Source organism: Plecotus auritus, assembly GCF_963455305.1.
Source record: "Plecotus auritus genome assembly, chromosome: 2".
Lineage (NCBI taxonomy): Eukaryota > Metazoa > Chordata > Mammalia > Chiroptera > Vespertilionidae > Plecotus > Plecotus auritus.
In genome coordinates this window covers 185,390,638-185,407,665 of record NC_137771.1, presented here as the reverse complement: position 1 = coordinate 185,407,665, position 17,028 = coordinate 185,390,638, and the positions used below count along the sequence as shown (strand labels likewise).

General features: G+C 41.6%; 1 protein-coding gene across 7 annotated transcripts in view; it reads right to left on the bottom strand.

Annotated features, from left to right (window-relative positions):
* Positions 1 to 16,526, bottom strand: part of ABCC5 (ATP binding cassette subfamily C member 5) — a 95,453-nt gene extending 78,927 nt beyond the window's left edge. For 5 of the 7 annotated variants that reach the window (XR_013960031.1, XM_080657881.1, XM_080657883.1 and 2 more), the window contains exons 1-2: positions 16,404 to 16,526; positions 13,553 to 13,730 (exon numbers count right to left, since the gene is read on the bottom strand). Coding sequence is in view for 5 of the 7 variants with exons in the window: in XM_080657881.1 (XP_080514007.1) it covers positions 13,553 to 13,675 (123 nt within the window). In the remaining 2 variants the exon portion in view is untranslated. Of the gene's footprint in view, positions 1 to 13,552; positions 13,731 to 14,789; positions 14,918 to 16,403 lie in introns of all 7 variants that reach the window. The other 2 variants (XR_013960032.1, XM_080657882.1) reach the window with 1 other exon arrangement.
* Between the last annotated feature and the right edge of the window lie 502 nt (positions 16,527 to 17,028).

Genomic DNA, 17,028 nt, shown 5'->3' with positions numbered 1-17,028 from the left:
CTAAAAGATAGGTACATTACAGACTGGAATTTAAACATAAAATAGAAGCAAGCAAAGCATAAAACATCAACTGTACAGATGTCCTCCCATGTTTGTAACTATTTGGTTAGATGCCTAATTTCTCTTCCTCTCTAGGCTTCCTAAAAAAGCTTACCTGGCCAAGCATGCCAGGGGAAAAAAGAATGCCTGTTTAAAGGTAAAAATAAATTTATCCTACCACATTAACATTTTGTAAAGTGAGTTATCAAAATTCTAAGGTTGAATGAATTAAAAATAGAAATGAACCAAAAGAAAAGACTTAATTTATTCAAGCTATACTATAGGAAGACATAAATAACGTGACAGGGTAGAGAAACGTGAGTCAGAGACTATTTTGGGGACCAGTAAATAGTGATTGGAGATGAATTAATTGATATCCAGGCTTCACATGTACATTAATCCATTTGGAATTAACCCCAAAAAGTTATATAAAAATGATAAAATAAATAGGACAGAGAAAATTAAATGGCATATTTAATCCAGCTATGGAAGGGAGATCACCTCCATTTTCCCCAAAGCCAGAAACTATTAAAGATAAGATTGCTGAGTTTAAATATGAAGAGGAAAACTTTTTGTATAATGAAATTAACATTAAGGGAAAGGGGAATAAATATAAAGAAGTGACAGATAATATATTTTGAACAGCTAGCTTTTCTGAAAAAGACATGATTTTATAGTCCATCACTCAATGAATATTTGTTGAGGGGCTAAGGACCAGGCCCTGCTCTAGGTGCTGGGGATGCAGGAGTAAACAGACCCGCACCTCAAAATCACCGCCTTAATGCTGGGTACATTCTAGTATTTCTAAAAGGTCAAAATTCAGAATAACCTTCTAAATTGGTTCTCTCAAACTCTAAATTCAATGTCACCAACCAAGAAATATAAGTTAGCCCTAGCTGGTTTGGCTCAGTGGATAGAGCATTGGCCTATGGACTGAAGGGTCCCAGGTTCGATTCCAGTCAAGGACACATGCCCAGGTTGTGGGTTCAGTCCCCAGTAGGGGGTGTGCAGGAGGCAGCCAATCGATGATTCTCTCTCATCGTTGATGTTTCGATCTCTCTCTTTCTTCCTTCCTCTCTAAAATCAATAAAAATATATTAAAAAAAAAGAAATATAAGTTAAATTTAAAAATAAAATTATATATACCTTAATAAAAATAGAGATAAAATCTAATACGTGAAGGAGAAAAGGTAAGACAAACATAAAATCATCTGAACACTGCACCAATTATATATATACTAGAGGCCTGGTGCACGAAATTAGTGCACGGGGGGGGGGGGGGAGGGACGGGCGTCTCTCAGCCCAGCCTGCACCCTCTTGCAATCTGGGATCGCTGGCTCCTAACCACTCACCTGCCTGCCTGCCTGATTGCCCCTAACTGCTCGCCTGCCTGCCTGATCACCCCTAACCACTCTGCCTGCCTGCCTGATCTCCCCTAACCGCCTCTGCTTTGGCCCCCGCCTCCGTGGCTTCATCCGGAATGATGTCCGGAAGGTCATTTGGCTGTCCGGTTAATTAGCATATTACGCTTTTATTATTATAGATATGTCTATGTCAGTAGTGGAACGATCCACCCTTTTTACTTGCAAAGGGTGAACAGAAAGCTACTATATTTCTTTAGGACATTTACAAAGAGTTTTCTCCACTTTAAGAAGAAACTGAATAAAAAGTAAATGTCCATTGCACCGATTTGTAATACGCCACTAGTGGGTACTCAGGAAAACCAACTGATAATATGTAACATTTTAAATATTCTGTCTCCATAACTCCACTATATGAAGGGAATTTAAATCCAGTATTTTACTGGGAACTAAGTGCCTCAACGAGATTAATGGTTAAACTACACCTCAGTGCTGTCCAATGTAAATATAACACAAGCCACAAATGTCATTTAAATTTTTCTAGTATGCACATTAAGAAAGAAAAAGATACAGGTGAAATTAATTATTTTTTATTGTTGACAATATTATAGATGTCCCCCCTTTCTCCCTTTTACCTGTTCCCACCCCACCCCACCCCCCTCATCTGAGTGGAATTCATTTTAATAATATAGGGTGTCCCAAAAAAGTGTACACATAAACTTTGAATAATTATAAAGGCAGTGTTTATTAAAATACATTTCATGCCCTAGCTGGTTTGGCTCAATGGATAGAGCATCAGCCTGTGGATTGAAGGGTCCCAGGTTCGATTCCAGCCAAGGGCACATGCCTGCATTGCAGGCTCGGTCCCCAGTAGGGGGTGTGCAGGAGGCAGCCAATCAATGATTCTCTCTCATCATTGATGTTTCTCTCTCTCTCTCTCCCTCTTCCTTCTTCTCTAAAATCAATAAAATATATTAAAAAAATAAAATACATTTCATTTTCAAAACTGAGCTATCAGCTATTAAAGTGTGTATACATTTTTTGGGACACCCTGTATATTTAACCCAACATATACAAAATCTTATCTTTTTAACATGTAATCAATACAAAACTTATTAATGAGCTATTTTACACTTAAAAAAAAAAACTAAGTCTGGCTGGCTACACAATAGGATCATCAGGGGAAATCTGTTGTGTATTTTATATATACAGCACATCTCAATTTGGACTGGCCATATTTCCAATGCTTGATAGCTAATGTGGCTCATGGCTAAGGTACTGGACAGTGTAGCCCAGCCGTTCTGAAGGGAGGGCGATTTTGCTTGCCCAGGGCACATCTGGCAATGTTTAGAGACATTTGTCACTACTAGCATTTAGTGGATAGAGGCCAGGGACACTGCTGAACATCCTACAATGCACAGGACAGCCCCCGAAACTGAGAAGTGTCTGTGGCCCCAAATGTCAGTCCTGCTAAGGTAGCTCTAGCTAGCTACACAGCTAAGACAGTGCTTGTACCCTGGTCTAGGTGATGTATTTATGAGGCCTGTTCTTTAAGTTATGGTACTTTAAATCCTTTTTAGTAGTAACTTTTTAAAGCCTCTCCTGAGAAGGGAGGAGGGCCCCCATCTCTCTTTATTTCTCTTAAGGGGCACCATCTACAGACTGAATGCCTCTCCATGGCCAGATGACACAGACACAGGGAGAGGTGTCCACAGCAGTTCATTCTTTTCAGAGGGGAAATACTGTTTGATCCAGGGGCTGAGAAAACATTAAACAAGGAAATACTGTTGCTATTTATATCTTCCTGAGGACTACATGGCTAGGAAACACTGAGCATTTTTTTTCCTACCAAAGTGATACAGTCGGGGACACTTGGAGAGCTAATAGAGGACAATGAAATTCAGGTTCTGCTACAGTTCAAACAAAGGTTAGGGAAGCACACAGTCACCTACGTGCCCATCTGGTGAGGGAAACAAGGAACATTCGATCCATGAGCAAACGGCCATGCTTGCGCAAGAGACTTTCCCTGCTGTGTGCACTCACACCATCCCCGTGGCTGTGATCATTAGTGCACCCACCACACTGCGGGGCACCACTTGTCTGGCTTTTCCCATCTCATTTTCTCAGGCTGCCAGAGCGGAATGTCTGCTGACAGGGCAACCATGGGCTTCCCCCTGCATGGAGACCTCCGCGACAAGATAGCAGGGGCCAGAACTCATTCTCCAGGCTGAACAAGCCCTGCCTGACAGCAGGACAACAGCAGGGTGGCCTTCCTAAACCTGGAGACTGAGGATTCGTCCAAGTTCTTATGAATGCAGAGATGGCAGGCAGCGACTGGCAACACTGAGGCTCCTCGCATCTTCCCAGGCCGCAGTGGTCAGCAAACCGCGGCTCGCGAGCCGCGGTTTGCCACTCTGTTGACTAATGAGTTTGCCGACCACTGTCATATACTACCCTTTACCTCTTTGCACACAATATGCCACAATTGCCTAATCCTCACAGCTTCCAACTACACGGTAACATTTAGTCTAGTCCAGTGGTCAGCAAACTCATTAGTCAACAGAGCGGCAAACTGCAGCTCGCGAGCCGCATGTGGCTCGTGAGCCGCGGTTTGACGACCACTGTGGGGATTGAAGGCCGCAATACTCCTGTCTGGCACGCCCCACAAAGAAAGCAATCCCTGGGGCATGATCAGAATGGACAGGCCTCAGATCCTACAGGATATTCTCCCTCCCCTCTCCTTAATCACAAGGTCTTAATACAAACACAGAACGGGCAGCCTCTTCTTATCAACCTTTCTGGGCCAAGTCAAAGCTTTTCTGCACTGTCCCAGTCCCATAGCTGCCTTTATGACAAACACCTTGGGAGACATCTTTTTAAGGGGAACTGTTGTACAATTTTAGATACAGGTTTCAAGAGACTCAAAATATTAAAAACTAAATTAAAAGGAAATTAAATTTTTATTTTAAATTAAAAAAGATGGTGTCCTCCCAAGGACAGCTGACATCAGGCTATCCCATCGTCCCTACCCCCAAGTTAAAGAAACTACCAAGGACATTTCCTCTCCCAATTCTCAACACATCCTTGAGTATTTACATGATCCTGACCATCTCAAGCTCTTCCCTAAAGAACTTCCAAATAGTGGCCACTTCAATCAAGAGGGACAGCAAAATTCTCCAGCTTAGCAGCTATGAATTAACTCATGCATCTCATCGGTAACTACCTGTTCACTCCTTATGCTATAGTGCCTCGTCCTGAGGATCAGCTATTAATATGCCAGTGAATATAACTGCACAACATCACCATAGTAAAACAGGTGTTTTCCCACAGTTCATAATCTGGTATTACTCTATAATCAGCAGAAATTGAGGGCTTTTAGTTGTTTTATAAATATGCTAACTTCCAAGGAACTTATTCAAAGTTCCTATTACAGTGGTGTGTGAGATTAACTTTGTTATTACAATGATAAGGTTTCAAAAGATTACACTGAATCTGAATCACAGGGGAAAAAACCTTACAGGGAACACTTGGAGCCCCATTGGTTGAGAGGAAGAGACTTTATCCCAAGGGATCTAGGGCAGAGGTTCTCGGTGCTGGCTACACAACAGAATAAATAACCAGGGGAACTTTAAAGCAACACTGAAGCCTGACTCCAACCCCAGAGACTGGTTTAATTGGTCTGGGATAGGGTCCTGCATCTGTATTTTTTCAAAGGCTCTTCCAACGACTTTAATATGCAGCCTGGGCTGAGAACCACAGATTTAGATAGATGAATACTGGTCTTCTGCATTTGACAAAAATCCCTTAAGTTCAGGCTTTGGCTTAAAAAAAATAAATTTATAAATAAAACTTTCTTCAGCGCCTAGTGCCATGTGTATGCTCATGTTAAATGCTTAGTATAAGACATCAGTGGTTCCATCATGTGACCCCGGGACTGCAGAGCAGACTGGAACTGCTGACAATGGTGAGAAGCAAACATAAAGGTGAAGATTTGAAGAGTCTGGCTATTCTTCTACTTAGTTTTCTTAGTTACGAAAACTAAGTGATTGCTAAACACCATGTCTGCTTTGGTAAACAGAAGTTTTCATCTGATGTAACAGAGTTAAGTTGATTCTTTGAACAGCTAATTTAAAAAATAATCTTATAATTTAAACATATATAACATCTACTTATCTAAATAGGCTAACTCCCTAAAAGGGGGTGGAAAACAAAGGGAGAGAAAAGCTTAATTCTGCTAATCAGTGAGCTTCAGTGTGGCAAATTAACATTAGTCTGCAAATTTTTTTGTTTTTTTTTTTGTTAATCCTCACCCAAGGATATTTTTCCATTGGTTTTTAGAGAGAGTGGAAAGGAGAGGGAGAGAGAGAGAAACAATGTGAGAGAGACACATTGATTGGTTGCCTCCTGCATGCATGACCAGGGAACCTGCAACCAAGGTACATGTGGTGACCAGAATCGAACCCATGACCCTTCAGTTCACAGGCCGATGCTCTATCTACTGAGCCAAACCGGCTAGGGCTGCTATTCTTTTTTAATTGATTTTTAGAGGGGGAGGAGGGGAGAAAGAAAGAGACAGTGATCAGTTGCCTCTCCCCGCTATCGGGGATGAAACCACCACCTAGGTATGTGCCCTGACCGGGAATCGAACCTGAGACCTTCCAGTGCTCGGCATAACGCTTCAACTGAGCCACACCGGCCAGGGCACACATTAGTCTGTAAATTTTATATTAACAGATTCAACCGTTGTAAAACCTTCTGCAGGCTGTTTTCCTGTTCTGGCATTGACCTTTTTGATTAAGAGAGAGGGAATGAATGCTGAGGCATTAAAGAAAAATTCGCAGAAGGCTACCTAAAAGCAGAACCAAGATTTCATTGAAAAAGTTTTCATTAACCATTTGTAACTTCCAAGTTATCTATCTTAACAAAATAAAGACTGAGGTATTTAAAACTACTTAAGAAATAGGAAGCTTGAGCATCTACCCATGTACCAGAAGGTCAAGGTTCAATTCCCGGTCAGGGTACATGCTGGGTTGTGGGCTCAATCCCCAGTGTGGGGAGTATGCAGGAGGCAGGCGATCAATGATTCTTCTTTTTTTTTTTATTAAAAAAAAAAGTATTTTTATTAATTACAGAGAGGAAGGGAGAGGGAGAGAGAGATAGAAACATCAATGATGAGAGAGAATCATTGATCAACCACCTCCTGCATGCCCACACTGGGGATCAAGCCCACAACCTGGGCATGTGCCCTGATCAGGAACCGTGACCTTCTGGTTCATAGGTCAACGCTCAACCACTGAGCAACACCAGCCGGGCCCGATCAATGATTCTCATCATTAATGTTTCTATCCCCTTCTTCCTCTCCCTTCCTGTCTCTGAAATCAATAAAAACATATTTAAAAACAAAACAAAACAAAAAGAAACAGGAAGCTAGTTCTAATACTTTTCTTCCTTTTGAACAGAAGCTCCTTTAACTACTCATGCCAACAGGCTATATTTATTCCCCTTAGGCAGCATTTTCTAGCAAAGCAGCAGCAGCCCTGCTGCAGATGGCGTAAAAGAGCTCATGATCAAGGCCACCTCAGGAGACCCATGCGCTGCAGGTTCAGTCACCACCCAGCAAAGCCACTTGGGCACTGCACCAATAGCAGCACTGTTGTCATCTCTACCAGAGAGCTCTGGCCTGCTATTGGAGACCAACACCTGGCTCCAGGCCAGATACCGGTATCATACACGCTGAGCTCTATGAAGCTTTATGGATGTAGAGGGTGAGAGGGGGCCGCAGAGAGCAGGTGTTCTTACTCATCCTGTCACTGGTTGTTGAGAAAATGTGCTGAGTCACTGAGTACCAATCAAGAGTAAAATAATGCAGAGACTGCAAATACTAATCTCCTTCACCCTGCCCTCCTCCTTCCTAACAGCAAGAAGACTCAGGTAATATTCTTAACTCTGAAAACACTAGGGCATGGAAAATTCACACATCCTTAGTCCCTAAAGAAAAGTTTTCAGAGTCAAACTCTCAAAAATGTAAGGCACTAAACAAAACTACTTCATAACAATAACTGTCTCTGGGTAGAGGGGATAAGGGTGATTTCTAGGATACAACTTCAAAATATTACAACTCACTAATTATGAAAACTCCAATCAAGGTTAAAGGGTCAGCCCAAGACAAAACTAAAGGATATACTAGATCAGTGGTTGGCAAACTGCGGCTCGTGAGCCACATGCGGCTCTTTGGCCCCTTGAGTGTGGCTCTTCCACAAAATACCACGTGCGGGCGCACACGTACAGGGCGATTGAAACTTCGAGGTCCATGCGCAGAAGCCAGTTTTCGCCTCTCAAAAGAAATGTCAATAGTTGTACCATTGATATTTGGCTCTGTTGACTAATGAGTTTGCCGACCACTGTACTAGATGAAGGTCACTGGGCTTTGTGAATACTTGCTTTCTCATCTTCCTAGAGGCGGAATAGTCTAACATGGTAGAAAGAAAATTCCACCAATGGAACACTTTTGAGCGAAGGGAAAAAAAGAGAGCAGTCATAAGGGCACATGAACTTGGGTTGACTTCTGCTTATTTTCCATTCTTCCTCCTTTTCTAGGTTAGACATGCTAATGAAAAACAAGTCACCCTAAAATCTGGCCTGGGAGCAGTAAGAAAACAACTACGTAATAAAAAGGTTTATAAAGCATTAAATAGCTTTGTCTTGCTTTTGCTTAAATTTTAATTTAAAGCAACTAAAATCCAAATTCTCTGGCCTATTACTGAAGAACACACACATCATCTGAAACTCACCAACCTATCCCTCTACATCTTTGACTTCACACTTTATGCTCAAAGTCAACAGGGTCCTAGTTGGCCCTATCCACAACTTTTTCTTCTGCCAGGCATGCTCTTCCTTTCTCCAAATTCTACCCATTCCTCAAATCTCCAATCAAATGTTACCTCCTCCTGAAGTCTTCCCTGACCTCAAAGACTGAAACACTCTCTTCTTCATATTAATATCCATAGCATCTAAATTACAGTCATCTATGTACATGCTTCTGAGTTTAAGCTTCTATTGGAGGACAGGCAAGCCCAGCATCAATTTATCTTTATCTGCATCAGACCACTTCATTCCGTGCTGTGCATGTATCTTGGAGAGTGCTCAAATGTTCATTGAATTAAGAAAACGAATAAATATCACATCTTAAAATAAACAAACCAACCAGGGCTCATGGAGTTATGTGATCTACATATGCATATATATGAGTGCAATTGTAAGAAAAGAAGCTGTGCCTGAACCATGCCTCAGACACAGAAACAGCGTTAAGGAGTGGTCTAGACATAAATCTTCATGTTTATTGAAATAATGCCAGCCTCATGCCAGCCAACGTTAGTACTTAGGCCCAAAGAATTAACAGCAACAGAAGGCACCCCTATTAGCACTTCAGGATTAAAGCATGTCTGCTAAGCATGGAATTGTGTGTGGCCACAGCATTAAGTTAATAGTCCTAAACAAAAGTAGGTGTTAGTCACCCTGTCTTTTTACCTTCATTATCTCTAAGCAGATGTGATACAAATATTTGAAGATGTGACTGATTAGAGCAATTTTCACCAAGAGTATTTCAAAGGAAAGATTTGGCCACAATATTAAGCAATGGGCAAACTGTGCACTCTGCAGATTTGCTTACAGAGTGAAAAAAAAATCACCGGCCTGTTTAAAATCAGAATCTGTTCCTTGGCGCTTTGCTTCTGACTTCTGTTTGACACAGTTTCAGGTCAACTGGGCCTATCAAAGGCTAATGGTGCTGAGTAAAACCTTGTTTTTCAATTAAGAGCCACAGATGTATTCTGATCTTTTGTTCCTTGGAGTAGTATTTTTCTTTCTGAGGGACAGTAACTATACCTGGCAACTGGAACGTCTGGTCCCAGATTTCCTCTCTAATAACTAATATAGAAATGATGGTTATGATTATTTGACATGAAATTTTAATCTCTTATCCAATTACCAGCTTACATTTTAAAAAACGATATGCTTTACATAGCCATTCTGCTTCCCAACTACTTAAAGTATCCATTTTTTATATCATCTCTGGACCAGAAATCTTTTGTCATCCTTTTGGTTCCATCTATCAGCAAACTGTTAACATAGCAGACAAATTCAAGATCAATAAATCTTAAGAAATTTTGGTTTTTGACAGGTTAAATGCAAGAGCATTCTAGGTGATATGTAAACTTGTAAAAACATTTGATATGTATTCACTTTAGTGTGTATAAAAATATTGGTTGCATAAACCTATGATTTATTGCTTAGGTCAAGGCTAAGCAAAAAGAAAAAAAAAACAACTAATGAAGAATATTTTAAGTAATAAAAGTTCAGAGGGTACAAGGATATGGTAAAAACTAAGAAACTAACAAACAAAAAACACCTATAAGGATTCAAATTTAAAAGCTTAAGAAAGATAAAAGGATAATGCAAATGAAATTCATACAGACTCCTGAAATTTTATAGAAGTGGTATTAGCCTTCCTGTTTCTTTAAGATAAGGCTCAATCACATGAAGTAAACTTGTTGTCTGATGCCTAACTTTAATTTTGGGGACAAAAGGTACAACAGTGACTCTATTTCCAGTTCTCCACTTACAAAGAAAAAGCTTACTGCTGCCACTGCAGCTCCCAATGTCAATTCTTCTCTACCCAGTTGGGAGGGACCCTGTCCCCAGAAATTTCACAGGACCACACCCCAGCTTCCCAGGTTTGACCTCTTCCTGCTCAACAAGCCATCCTTGGACAAGCCTGCACACTCCCAAGGCTTCACCTACATCAGGGGTGGGGAACATCACCAAATATTTGACTAAATACAGCAGGCTAATTTTTAAAAAATATATTTTTATTGATTTCAGAAAGGAAAGGTGAGAGAGACAGAAACATCAATGATGCGAGAGAATCATTGATTGGCCACCTCCTACATGCCCCCTACTGGGGGTTGAGCCTCGCAACCTGAGCATGTGCTCTGACCAGAATCAAACCGTGACCCCCTGGTTCATAGGTCGATGCTCAACCACTGAGCTACACTGGCTGGGCAGCAGGCTAATTTTTAAGTTGATAATTTTATATGGTCAGCAAATGTTATAAATATCCAAATGGCGCACGGCAGAGAAAAGGTTCCCCACCCCTGATCTACATGGACACACTAATGACTCTAAATTTGTTTCCTGTTCTCCTCTTGCCCTGCTCTATCTACTGATCATTTTACCTGGATACACTTCAAATTCAACATGCTTAAAGGCAAACTCATTCTTACCAGCAATCCTAGGCACCCCAATGTGTCCCTCCCCTTCCAGAGATGCCCCTAAATTTCTCCCATCTCCTCCACCTCATTATTATGCTGAAGACAGACCCGGGGCCTCTCGCACGTGGGCTAGCACAAGAGCCTCCCGACTGCTCTGTGTTTTCTCTCTCACCTTTACAGGTATTTTTTCCTTAACTGCCTCAAAACTAATCTTCCTAAGACAAAATCAAGTCTTAAAAATCCCTTATCAGCTCAACCTCATTAGTCATTAGTTCACACATATTAAGACTACAGTGAGATAGCAGACATATCTATCAGAATGGCTAAAATAAAGATTATTGGGGGGGATCAGCTGGAAGAAGGTAAACGGGATAAATGGTGATAGAAAGAGACTAGACTTTGGATGGCGGGTACACAATGCAATGTGCAAATGATGTATTGTAGAATTGTGCCTATATAATTTTATTAACCAATGTAAACCATGTAAATTCAATTTAAAAAAAATAAAGATAATGATAACACCAAATACTGGTAGGAATGCAGAGAAACTGGATGCATACATTATTGGTGGGAATGTAAAATTGTACAGCTACTATGAAAAAGGGTATTGATGTTTCTTACGAAACTAAACATGTACTTATCATATGACCCAGCAATCGCATTCCTGGGCATTCCAGAGACATGACGCTTATCCACACAAAATCCTACATACAAATATTCAAAGCAGCTGTATTTGTAATAGTAAAAAATTGGAAGTAATTCTAATGTCCTTCAACAGGTAAATGGTTAAACAAACTATGGTTTATCTATAACATGGAATACTGCTCACAATTAAAAGGGAAGAAATACTGAAACACAACAAATTAGATGGCTGTTAAGGGACTAATGCTGAATGAAAAAAGCCAATCTCTAAAATTCCATTCTATAGATTCCATTTATATACAATACTTAAAATGCCCAATAGAGATGGAGAACAGAATCATGGTTGCCAGAGCTTAGGGCAAAGGGTAGGGAGATGGCTGTGGTTATAAAAGGGTAGCATGGGATGGAGGTGTTTTGTATCTTGACTGTGGCAGAGGTTCATACAAATCTATACATGTGAAAAAACTGCACAGAACACACACACATAAATGAGTGCATGTAAAATTGGTGAAGTCTTAATCATGTGGATGGACTGTATTAATGTCAATCAATCTCCTATTGTGATATTCTACTATAGTTACTCAAGAAGTTACCATTGGGGGAAGCTGGATAAAGTGCATAAGGATCTCTCTATATTATTTTTTACAACAGCATGTGGCTCTACAGTTATCTCAAAATAAAAAGTTAAAAGATGAAAAAACCCTCCTCAGTAACATCTAAGAGTTCCCCAATACCCATAGTAAAGCATGGCATGCAGAATTTCCCTTACACATCCTACAATCGAGACAACTAGTTCTAAGAGCTAACATCTATTGAGCACAGGCTATGTGGCAGGCACCATTCTAAGCATTTTATATGTATTATCTCATTTAATCTTTAATGATCCCACAAGTTCGGTTCTACCATCAATACTATGTTAAGAAACTTTCAAAAAAGATTTTTTAAAACTGATTTTTAGAGAGAGGAAGAGAGAGAACATCAATGTGAGAGCGAAACATCAATAGGCACACCCCTTACCAAGGATCAAGCCCACAACTCAGGCATGTGCCCTGAGCAGGAATCGAACTGGCAACCTTTCCAAATATAGGGTGAAGCCCAACCAACTGAGCCACACTGGCCAGGGCCTGTCAATACTATTTTATTCCTAAACCACTGAGGCACAGATGACATACTGGCAAGTAGCTTGATAGCATCACCACCCAATCATCCTTCAAAACTTTGCTCCAATGTTACCTTTGACTTCTTCTAGATTTAAGTGCTATACTAACAGTGTCAAAAACTCAGACGATATTAATAAATGTTTAATTAACAAGGTCTAGACAAAAGGACACAAAGAAGTTTTAAAGCTGACACCTTAAGGATTTGACACTGATTACACTGAATCTCTGCTTCTCCAAAGTTAAGTTTGAATGGGAAAGTATTGTATAGGTTATAGTGGGGACAGAAAACACCCATTAGTGAGAAAATGTTAATTAGATAGCCAAAGAGGGACAGCTAATGTTAGGCTAATGAAACTCCAGTGTCAGCTGCAAAGCTCACATCCTTCTCAAGTTTTCACAAAACAAATACACAAACACAAATACATGACTTCTTAAACCCAGTCATCCCCACGTCCCCTTGGGCATGATCTCTTTTCTTGGAAAAAAAGACATTTTCTCCTGTTTAAAATGTATATTCATTACTTCCCTTAGGAGAAACTAGATTACATGTTTTTACTTGAAAAGCTTACTGGTTATCCTACAACAATCTAGAATTGTCCCAAGTATTGTCTAAATTCTGAATGAGTCTCTCCAAAGGAGTCATTTTAAACACAGACAACAGAAGCAGAGGGGGAGAAAATAACTTTAAGCCCATGAATGAAGCTTAATGGTTCAGATTTCCTCTGCTCCATTCCCCCTCCCCTCCCATAAGTTGTCTTCTCTTAAGCAAAGCCTTTGCAGAAGGCACCAAAGGTGAGCATAAGTGGCAGAGAGAAGGCAAAGGGAGAAATAGGTGGAAGGCTGAGAGCCAACCTCTCCTCTTTCGTAAGTAACCATAAGTTCTTTTTTTTATGAGTTTATCTGTGCCAAACTGACATGCCAGGGAACAAGATCTCAAATGCTCCCCATAAATTCTTAACAGAGATCTAAAGCCAATAAAGAAAAAGAAACTTCTTTTAAACTATGCATTACATGAAAAAAAGAAGGTGTGGTCTAGTATAACAAGCAGCTAAGACAAGGAACTCAGAAAGGAAATACTGACCAGCCCAGTTCTCTTGTATTTGGAGTCCTCTTTGTCCTGTCTGGAAGTACTGGTTCTCTCTCTCACGTTTCTGTAACCAGGACTGGGGATGATATACTCTTTTCCTATGTCGATGTCCTTCATCTTCTCTGATTGGAGACGCCAGGGCTCACAGACTCCTGGTTTCACTTGAGAATTTCTGAAATTAAAAATTCACCAAGAACAGATATTTCCTAAATTGTGCTTTATAATATGCAAAAATGCTTTAAAATAGGAAAAAGGGCAAAAGCACTGAGATTTTCTACCCTTATATCTATAAAAAATATTTAAAATCTTTTTCAAGTACCACTTCATATTTTCAAGAAAAAAAAAATCAGTGTAATAGGATCAAGAATTATCTCCTCTCACTGCTAAGGAAAACAAAAAAGATAAGAAAAACAGACACACTGGTAAAGAGACACCCAACTTCTTCCCCTAGGTTCAAACGCGAGTATTTATAGGTCTTTAAAAAAAAACCTTTCTGGAAACAATTTAAGTTTGTTCTAAGGATTATAAACTTCACAATTTAAAAATGGATATTATTCCTCCTACTAACTTTTACTAAATGAAAACCTACAAAACACTTATTCTACCAATGATCTATCCCATCTTTGCATTTTTATAATTAGTGAAGCTGATATTACTTTAAAGTACCATGGAGTTACATAGCTAACATACAAAACAATATTATGCCTTCACTTTAAAAACAAATTCCCCTTGGGATATGAAAGTGTTCTAAAATTAGATAGTAGTGATGCACAATTCTGTGACTATACTAACAAAACACTTGAAAAGGCTGAATTTCCATGCATGGTTTATAAATTACAGTACATCTCAACAAAGCTATTATTCAAAAACAATAACCAAAACAAACTTCCCACCCTGCCCTATGAAGGCTTACCTAGTATGACCTGAAACTGTTCTAATTCTAATCAATATCCTATATCAACTTTCATTAGTTTTGAAAAAATAAAACACATACACACCTCTCTGAAACATTTCCCCCACTCTATGATGGTTCAAACCTTCCCAGATACAAGCTGAGAAAACCCCATTCATACCAGCCTCACTAGAAATTAAAGAAGTGTAGCTATGTTGCCTTTTAAATTCCATAAACTCTTGCTAGAAATCACTGCAACTTGAAAGTACTACTCTGTAGACCAAATTCTGACAGCTACAATTCATTTTTTAAGGTATCAGAAAAAAGGAGAACACTTACTAATCCTCTAAATAAGAAGGACGAAATTTCCTCCATAGATCAGTGCTTCCAGCACAAAGAAAGCTTGACTTCTTGCCTTTCAGAAGTCTGATTCGAGTACTCGGAGTTGATACTACTTAGTTCCTTATCTTAAAAAAATAAAATAAAAAGTCACCTTGTCCAATGACAAATTGCACGATAAGCAATCACGTCACTGAGACCTCATTAAGCATAACTATAAACAGACCTGGCACCTGCCAATGTCTGGATGCAGATAATAGTAATCCTCCTTGTTACAGGGGTCACAAAAGTCCAACCTTCCCCTCCAAAGGTTCAGGAGCCTAGCTAATTTCTGGAAGCTGAAAAGATTAGTCCTACTTTGGAAAAAGGCAGGAGGAGGGGAGGGAGGAGGCCAAAGGAACTCATTTATATTATCAAATGCCATGTCAAGAGGAACATGAAGATCACCTCAGTTGTGTAAGAACTCACAATAACCAAAGTTTCTTTCAATCACTTTATTTCAATTTATTCTACATATGAAGGACGTGGGGAGCAGTTTCCCATCACCTCTAACACTCTTGCTTTTGCATCAAGACTCTCCTTCCAGTGATACAAGTGTGCAATGAAACAGATGACCCTGCCTGGGGGATGGGGGTTGCACAGGATTAAGAACTTCAATTAGCCAGACTGGTGTTTCCAAATTGCCTTCATAACTTAGGTTTCCAACATCTCAGGAAATCTGGTTCCAGGCCCTGAAACTGCATGAGAGAACCCGACCTGAGGCTACAAGGAGGATTCCTATTTACCACCCTCTTCCAATCCACTTGTTGTGTTCCCAACCTTCTGCACCTTTTACTTACACTGGACCCCAGTATAACCTACCCAAATCCTCCATCAAAACCTGAAACTTTGCCAACCATTGCCGTGCCTCCTGCCTCCCCACGTCTGTGCAGAAACCAAAGGGCCCTGTATAATAAATACAAAGCATCATGCAGCTCTGTGTGGTGGAAGTGGAGAGGGCACTGATGAAAGTCAAGAGATCTGGGTTCCATTCTGGGCTCTGCCCAGGGTTTGCTGTGCGTGCTTAAGTCACGAACCTCATTTGCCCATTTGCAAAAACAAACAAACAGAAAAACACGAGAGGATGGCTTCTCAGGTCGCTGGCAGCTCAGAGTGTCCGGTGTGTAGCTTGAGCCGGGGTGTCCCAGGCCGTCCTCCCCACAACTTCAGGTTGGGGGCTTCTCTCTGGCCAGCTTCGTCTGGGATGCCCTGGACCCTAGGGCGTTCCCATGGCCAGTAAGGGCCTGGCGAGCCGATAGCGACCCACACCCACGGGCTGCGGGCGCAGCACCCCCTGGTGGCCGCAGCCGGGAATGTAGCCAGCACTCTTGACCGCTCATCCCACCCTACATGCCTTCCCAGGCCTGCACCTCACCACGTGCCCCGAGGGGTCGCGTCCCAAGGAGGGGTCGGCGGGAGACCTGAGGAAGGCCAGACCCCGTTTCTCAGGTGTCTGGCTTCTCCCGAACTGCCCGTCTCCGGATCACAGCCCACCGGCCCCAGAGGAAACACAGAGGAGTGATCCAAATGACAACCGAGGGAGAAGGAAGGGGGGCGGCGGCGGCCATTACTTACCTGTGCCCCAGGTCCCAGACCGCCGCGCCGGCCACTCGACCACGCTCCCGAGCATCAGCTCCGGGGCAAAACAAGCCTTTATAGCGGCATTGGCCGCCAGACTGCGCAGGCGTGCTGCACAAAGAATCCCCAAGACTGAAGGGAATTGTAGTCCCCCTTCCAGGAGCCCGAGGCTGGGCACGCGGCGAAGGACTCTATTTCCCAGAAGCACTGCAGTCGCCCTGGGGGAGGTGCAGGGTGCTTTTCCACCGCGCTCCTAGCTCTGCACCATCCTTCCCAGTTCTCCTGCGACCCGGTCTGCAGTCCTGCTCTGAAGCCGCGTGCCCTCGTGGGCGGCGGGGAGGGTTGACGGGAGCCTGTGTGGTCCGGCAGCCCAGTGTTTGTAGGCAGGTGATCCCGACGGTGTGCGGTCGTGTATGCACCAGAAACACCGTGAAGGTCACCGTGCTTCTAGGTCCTGGTCGCCAGCCAGTCCCAAACCTTATCTGCTGTGCACTTGGCATTTCACGAGTGCGCGCTCAGGAATCCACCCTGCATTCTGATACCACTTTTCTTTTATCCCACTGCCCAACGCGTAGTGTGTGCTGCCTGTTTCTAGATAATAAAATGCCAGGATCACAGTTGT